This window comes from Oryzias latipes, chromosome 18 (assembly GCF_053564925.1).
Source record: "Oryzias latipes strain Hd-rR chromosome 18, Olatipes_Hd-rR_3.1".
Classification (NCBI taxonomy): Eukaryota; Metazoa; Chordata; class Actinopteri; order Beloniformes; family Adrianichthyidae; genus Oryzias; species Oryzias latipes.
The window spans coordinates 20,693,633-20,701,324 of record NC_136254.1 but is presented as its reverse complement, the minus strand read 5'-3'; the positions used below and the strand labels follow the sequence as shown (position 1 = coordinate 20,701,324).

Here is a 7,692-nt window from a genome sequence, read left to right as displayed (position 1 = left end):
CACTGAGCGTAAATCCTGCTGAGGGCGCAAAGAGGAACTGACTGAGCAGGATCACAGGCGTGCAGTTGTAAAATATGGGGTAGCTCGGTTAGAATTGCGCCTTTGCAGTTGTAAGGTTCGCTCACTCAGTTCCTGAAGACGCCTGCTCAGTTGTCTTTACGCCGTTTCATTTTATGGCACAGATGAAATGCCACAAAGCAGGTCAGAGCCAAACTGGCTAAAAGCATAGCAGTGTTGTGGAGAACACTGCCATACACACAAAGCACGTTTAATTCATCCATAATACTATATTTACAGTACAGTCTAGAAGTTTGGGGAAATTACAAATCTACAGTGTACATCTTAAAAAGCTGTTCAAAAATTATTCATGGAGTGGATTATGGAACACGTACAAATGCTCCATTTTTAAAGTCGGGTTTATTGAAACTATGGGATCTAGTGAAACTGAAGACTGCTCTCATTTATAAAGCCAAATACAACTTACTTCCAATAAACTTACAGCAAATGTCCATGGACAGAGACTGGAGTCAGATTCTAAGAAAACTGAATTTCAAAAAGCAGTGCATACGCACTCAAAAAGGGTTTATCAATTTGTGTGGATTTATTGAACGATTTGATGAAGGTTATATAAAAAAAAAATAAAAAAAAGTCCGAATTGCTTTAAAAAACAAATTCCACTGCACCACACTATAGTTTAGTAGTTAGGGGTCAGGGTGGGAATTCAGACAGCAATTGTGTCCGAGGAATGAAACCCAGGTTTCCGGTGCATTGGTCTTACTTTCACCTAATGTCCACCCAAAAAAAAAAAATTAGTCAAGTTGGGGGACTACACAAAATTCCCCAAACAGAATACCCTCAATACAATTCCCAGGCAAACCCAATTATCAGTAGACAATGTTTAAAGAAAAAATTTATTATAAACGTCACAAAAATTTAAAACAGTTGACATCTTTTCAGGGGATTGGATTTCGCTTGGTATGAAAGTAGCCATTAGAACCTGCAAAAATATAAAATAAAAATAAAGTTAACACAATTTGAAACAGCCCCACCCTTACTGACTAAAGATACTCACCCCTGTAGAAGACATTTGGTAGGCTATGAACTCTGGTCACTCTGATATAGTGAGCAGGTGGATGGTAGGCTGGCAGGTAGTTGGGAATGATGATCTTTGGAGCAGCTGTCGTTTCAGGCTTTGGGGTTGGTTTGGCGGGAGTTGGTACAACTTCACCTGCCAAGAAATTGTCTTTTAGGTATACACACAGCACCACTTGCCAAAGCAATATAGAACATGATACCTGGAGTGGCTTGCACATCATGGATGATTGTTCCTTTACCCTCTGTGTCAGACTCAAATCTGTACACTGAGAAGAGGCGACTGAGGCCGTTCAGAGGATACGAACACTGAACTGTTACCCTGAGACAAAACAGGTAAAAATGATTAACCAAACATGGAGCACCCACAGAGTTGAAGAGACTACTTACCCTTTATCATCACCAGAAGGAACATTGTTGAGGGTGTGGAAGATCTTGTTTCTGTAGGTCACATTTCCTCTGAGCTAAGGAAAGAAGCTCAAATTTATGTCGACGTTCAAGAACTCCAAGCCAAGTTTGTTTGAAGGAAGAATACCTTAATGACAGAGCCACAGCTGTTGACTGGAAAAGAGAAGAGCACCCTGGTGCCATTGACTTCATTGGGTACACAAAGTTTGTTGTAGAGGTGGAAGTTGACTGGCATCTGGCCACTTGGAATGACCTCAGACAAGTCAGCAGCCACAGTCATCATCCCATCAGTAGAACACACTGCAGAGGAAACATGCTGGTCAAAGCCTGTTTTCTAATCCCAACAGAGTCAGGAAAAGCAGGACATCCTTACTGATGAACTCTCTGGATTCAAAGTAGCACGTCTTGACGGTAGAAGCCCGGACCCTTAACGTGTCACGATCTCTCACCAGGATCTCAAATGTGCCATAGAAGCCTCTCAAAGAAACATCCTGCAAAAGACAAAGTGCATAGTGAAGGACAAAGAGGCTAAACCTGCAGGAGAGCAGTTCATTGTCATCTTACCCTGTAATCATAGCCAGGAGTAAAGAGTGGAGCGTTGAGCTGCAGAGTCTTACTGCTGTTGTTCATGATGTAGCCACGTCTCGTTACCAGCTCCATGGTCAGTAGATCTGCGCCGATGCTGAACTCCCACAGGTAGTCAGAGGGCTGATGGACCAGCATGAAGTTGATACCTGCTGCTGTGCAGTTGGCTTCAAACACTGGGGGCGCTGTCAAGTACAGCATCAAGACCTCAATGCATCACCAGGACAGGCCAAGGATATTCTGGGTCAAGACTTACAGACATCCAGAAGTGCTGTGACTGAAGTTGTGTAGTGGTAAGGCTCACTCCCTGACACTGTCAGAGTGTAGTTGATATTCAGTTGGTGCAACATGGCTGCATGTTCCTTGGAGAACTAAAAGAGGAAATGTATTAACCACATCATGATGATAAACTACCAGATTTGACAATGAATCCTTACCTCCTGGACAACCAGTGGGTCACTGAAGAGCATCTTCAGGGTGTAGCTAAAGGTGTTGTCAGGTTGGGCTTCTGCTGTAATCATGAATGTGCTCTCACTAGGTAAGGGCAGCATAAACTGCTCCCCATTCAGCTGGATAGATGTCAAGTCCACATCGTCAGGGACATTGCCAAGAAATACGGTGAACATTCCTTCTTGCAGGACAGTCTTGTCCTCTACAACCAGTGGATGAGGCAAGAGTGGGGTGTCCAAAGTTCTGTAAGACCTGACCACAGTCTCACCATCCATTGAGACTTGTTTCACGTAGAGATTGAAGATGTAGAACACAAAAATGCCACCACTGACATAGCTCTGAAACAGACAATCCATGATATCTTGCATTAATTGAATAAAGTGGCCTTTTCGAGCATAGGTGTCTAATTCCAGGCCTTTAGGGCCAGCATCCCATGAGATTCCTGCCAACGATTACAGCTTCTTTTTGCACCTGACCTCAGTAATCAAAGCAGGGCAGAGTTTCTGAAAAAAGCAGGATGCCAGACCACAGGGTGGTGGGTCTGACACCCCTGCCCTAGGGGGAACCAAGTCAGTCTTTAAAAGTAGTACTTACCTTCCTGTACCCTCCTTTAGCTTTATAAGGGATGCCGATTGCAAGAGTAGAATTGTCCTCATCTACAATGAAGCCCCTCTGCTTTGCAACTTCTTGTGCCACAAGGTCCCCATTGAGGCCAAGGCTAACCTGCATGCCGAATTGACTGGGATACAAGGTTACTGGAGTCTTCCATGTCACATAACCGCCAGCAAAAGACCCTTGAGCTGTTGAGACAATTTTAGCATTGAGACACTGCCCCAAACTAGCAACAATAAACCTTTTCAGGGGGCAGTATGCACCCGTTTATAAGACTAAGGATTACTCACACATGGAGCAAGCAGCAAACAAGTCAACCATGACAACAAACCAGCTTTGTCTGGAGAAAATGCTTGCATGAACCACCTCAACTGGAACGCCATTAACCTGTGGGGTGAAGTTCATTAAACCCAGCCTCAATTTTGAGCCATTGTGTCAAGTGGTAGCCTTAGAGAACCACCAGAAGGAGTAAAATGTCCAAGTACATCTGTACGGTATGAGTCAGGCTGTCCATATGGTGTGCGGAACAGGATACGTCCATACATCAGTTCGAACACGTAACCCTGCTTACGAGCCTCAGTGAAGTTCATGGGTTGCAGCTGCTGCTGATCTGGTTTGTGAAACGCAACCTGCCAGTCTGAAACAGGTGAGGCATACACCTGGAAACAAGATTTAAGACATATTTGAGCATTTAAACTTTCTTGAAACATCTAGTCAGGAGTAAATTTGAACACCTACAGGCCTCAATGTATTCCAGTCACTTGTTCCAGGTTGACAGGTGGGCTCATGTTGCACAGATACCTGTGGGTAAAAAATACAGAAAAAGATTAAATTCAGGTTGTGCCTCAATCTTCTCCCAACTAAAATTGATTTAGCCTTACTTCCATGTAGTTGACTTCACAGAAAATGTCTCTAGGAGACCAGGGAGGAGGAGAACAGGTTCTGTTCAATGCATGGACCACCACTTTCCCCTCCAGGTTTCTGATTAGGTTAATTTTGAACTCAAACAGGTGACCCTACAGTAAATCAGAAGAACAGGTTTAAGTATTTAAAGAGTCATTCAAATATCCATGAAAAGCACAAATTTCTACCGTTTTCTCAGTGTGACAGCTCAAGTAAGATGCTCTGAGCTCCACGTGGCCCAAGAAAGGGAGGACGCTGATACTGTAGCCACACTCTGCTGCATACTCCTCAGTCAGGGGGTACACACCTGTACCGTCTAACAGTCACAAGAAACATTTAATCACATCAGGCAGTTATAAACATGGGCATCAGTCAGAACCACTGCAACAATGGGCTTTAGTAAGACACCATTCCTCATGGAGAGAACTCACCAACAGCCTCAAAGTGGAAGTCCTGCTCAGTGACAGGTAGATCAATAGCTATCATGAAGTAGCGGTCATGACACTCCATTTGAAGAACTCCTGTTTGAACTAACACAAGCCGATTGAGTTAACAGTCTTACTCCACATGTCCCAAACTGAGCGCTACAAACCTTCCACAAGGGGATCACATCCTGCAACTGCCCACACAGACAGGAACACAACCCAGCTACAACAGAAACATACAGGATAAGATAAAAACCACACACTTGGACAAAATAATATTATAAAATGTGTATTTTTTGGGTATTAAGTTACCAAACGCTAAACTGAAAAGTCATAGTTGCTGATGTGTTGCCAGTGTCTAAAGCTAGCTTGGATGCTAGCAAACTACACCTAACTGCAAACACAAGCTCAACTGAATCAGCTAGACCAGATTCCTCAGGAACTATAAGTTACTTTCTCAAACACCAGCTTTTATAAACCCATTTTTCACCAACCGGCCATTAGACACACATGTGCAGCTCATTATTAATCAACTTAGACAGTGACAGCAAAGCTAGCACAAGCCAAACTGTTAAAAGTTCCTTTTTGCTTAGGATTTCTTAAGAAATAAAGGTGTTTCCTTTTTGAAGTTTTCTTTTTCAAATATATGTTATAAGTTGTTGCTAAAAAAATAAAAAGTTAGTCAAAGTATAATCCCCAAAACCTTTTTATGTCTTCATATAACCTTGCTTATCCCTAAAAAGCAAATTTGAAGAAAAAAGTAACTCTGTAAAACATTTCCTTTGCTCTGTATTACTTTAAAACTTAACCAATTAAATAAAAATAAATGAAGAATATTGTATTAAATCGAGTTTTTTAAACTGGTCAACTTGATTAACTTTGGAGGAACAAGTTGTCTCTGTTTTCTACACTTACTAAACACAATTGGTGAATTTTTAATTTCAGCAGGTTTTTAGCTAAAACTGTGTTTTTTTGAGTTGGCAAAATGTTTAAATGACATTCGCTATCCCTTGTGCTATCCTAGGCACTTAACCATTGGGAGTTGGGTCATCTAGACCCACTAGACAGTGCTCTGAACCTTTTTTCTTCAATGATTTGTGATCTTCACTGGTGTCCATGGATTACATGAAATCTTTCCACCTTTGTCCACCTTTGTCATGGTAGGGAGAACACGTCAATGTAAGGGTGGGGTCATCTAAGATAGCGCAAGGGTTAAAAACATACTTTGACTTATGATTTATTCTGTTTTGTGTACTTGTGACCTGCAATGTTGAGCAATCTGTGACTTTTCAGTAAAAAAAAAAAAGATCTTTATAAATCAACTTTGTTTGCCTTGATCACTGAAAAGTATTCTAAAAAATGAATTAATGAATATAAAACATAAAAAGGTACTCCAACCAATTTACTTAACGTAATATTTTAAGGTCTACCTAATATTCAGTTTAACACACACACAAAAAGACTTATAAGCCAGTGTTTTTCAACCAGTGTGCCGCGGCACACTAGTGTGCCGTGGGAGATGGTGAGGTGTGTCGTGGGAAATTGCCCGCATCAACTGATCTAAAAGTATTCACCATCTCCAGGATATCAGCTCTTTGTTCATCCAAACAGGCCCTGATAAAACACTGAGTAGTTAGGAATATGAAAGATCATAAAATACTTTTTTCTTTTTGTTTATTTGATTCTATTAAAGACACTTTGATAAGAATGGCAGTACCGCGGCCGCAGCTTCAAATATTTTTGGAAAAGTCCTGCCCCATTAACTGTCTCCACCAATCATTCTTGTAGGCTTAATCACACGTCATCAGTTTGACCAATCAGAAGTGTATTTTCCTCACTTCCTTGTTCCTATTCTGCTCATAAAGTCGCTTAGATCAAAAAAAAAAAATACCAGCTAAAGCTCATCTTAAGCGGTGTAGCTTTCCACAGAATCTGGTATCAGACCGTGGAACAAGTGAAAAAAACAATGAAGCTCAGAGACGTGAGTCTGTTTGTGTTCGGCAGCTGTTTTCACTACATCTCCCATGATGCATTGGGTTAAAGTGACAGCATCTCAGCGCAAAATGAGTCTTCCTTTGACATCTTGAAACCACAACGAACACACAGTTTTAAAAATCTAACTTAACTTTTATTACATCTTTTAGAAAAAAACAGCTGCTGCTTACAGCTTTTTCTGCCACAATTATCACAAAAATGCACGTGAGATTGCAGAGGGGCTGTAGATCAATACAGACTATCAGTTTGTCCTTTATTTTTATTTTATTTTTGGATGCTGGTGTGCCGCGGGATTTCTGACAGGGTTAAAGTGTGCCGTGGTTTAAAAAAGGTTGAAAAACACTGTTATAAGCAACCAGCTTTGATGCTCTCTGCAATGTTTGAACCAAAACAAAACTCTTAATTTCCTCTTTATTTCTTGGACATCTTTTTCAAACTTCTTAAGCTGATTTTTCTGATAGATCAAATTAACACATGCAAGTTCATCTGAAATGTGTCATGCTTGCCCAGCAACAATCTGTTTTAGCTGCAAAGATCTCATCCAGTTCTCAAGAGATGTGGACTTCTGTCCTAGCCACTTCAAAGCCAAAGGTTCAGCTGGTTACTGGGGGATCCTCAGACATCATGGTTTATTCACATCACTAGTCGAACGTAAAAGCCCACTTTGATCAACTTGATCTATTGTAAAGCGCCCCCAGTGGTCTCAAAATTATGTTTATGCAATTTTTAGCCAAAAATCACAAAAACCTGTCACTTTCTAGGACAGTTTCTGCAGAGCAGCAGTAGTTCATTAGAAATTAGCCTCAGAGTTGTGGGCAGGAATGTTAGCAAGGAGCAAGCCTGCACTTAATTCCCACGATCCCTTTGTTTATTCTTTTTCCTGCCCCTTACAACCCCAACCCAACATCAGCAGTGCCAAAATAAATAATACAAAAAGGGGTGAGCAATATCGGAGCCATCTAGCTGTACAGTTTAGAGCCAGATACTAGCTCAGACGAGAAAAACGGACATTAATGGATGCAGTTGTCTACAAGTGTAAGCATCAGAATGGAGCAGCGCGTGGCCCTGCAGTTTGTACAAAGCTCTTTTAAAAAATGGCTTTTTTTCGGTTGATTCACCACAATTTGAATAAAGGAACTCAAGCACTTTTACTCTCAATTTCCATGTCCATGAGAAGAAAAAAAAAATACTAGAAATGTTCATTTTTCTTTGGGGTGGGCCT

The 7,692-nt window shown here is 41.2% G+C and overlaps 1 protein-coding gene across 4 annotated transcripts; it reads right to left on the bottom strand.

Annotated features, from left to right (window-relative positions):
• Positions 1-897: 897 nt before the first annotated feature.
• Positions 898-4,974, bottom strand: LOC101164099 (uncharacterized). Of its 4 annotated transcripts, none has more exons than XM_004079812.4 (18): positions 4,788-4,974; positions 4,643-4,698; positions 4,482-4,580; positions 4,239-4,366; positions 4,029-4,163; positions 3,886-3,948; positions 3,633-3,806; positions 3,438-3,534; positions 3,130-3,335; positions 2,523-2,873; positions 2,342-2,456; positions 2,065-2,270; positions 1,874-1,991; positions 1,628-1,800; positions 1,483-1,556; positions 1,296-1,414; positions 1,073-1,228; positions 898-997 (listed from the first exon to the last, which is right to left on the bottom strand). In XM_004079812.4, the coding sequence occupies exons 1-18, from the start codon at positions 4,808-4,810 to the stop codon at positions 954-956; spliced, it is 2,337 nt and encodes a 778-aa protein (XP_004079860.2). In that variant the 5' UTR covers positions 4,811-4,974; the 3' UTR covers positions 898-953. The 4 variants fall into 4 exon arrangements, with proteins under 4 accessions (XP_004079860.2, XP_023804617.1, XP_078792330.1 ...); XM_023948849.2 differs by having other exon boundaries at positions 4,482-4,571; XM_078936204.1 differs by having other exon boundaries at positions 4,800-4,925.
• Positions 4,975-7,692: the final 2,718 nt, after the last annotated feature.

What these genes read in the sequence shown, in the direction of transcription:
- LOC101164099 (XM_004079812.4), bottom strand. Translation starts at nt 4,810, where the DNA reads ATGACTTTTCAGTTTAGCGTTTG. An exon ending in CTGACTCATACCGTACAGAT is followed by an intron (nt 3,535 to 3,632) that starts GTACTTGGACAT and finishes TTCACCCCACAG; the next exon opens with GTTAATGGCGTTCCAGTTGA. An exon ending in CACAGCACTTCTGGATGTCT is followed by an intron (nt 2,271 to 2,341) that starts GTAAGTCTTGAC and finishes TGTACTTGACAG; the next exon opens with CGCCCCCAGTGTTTGAAGCC.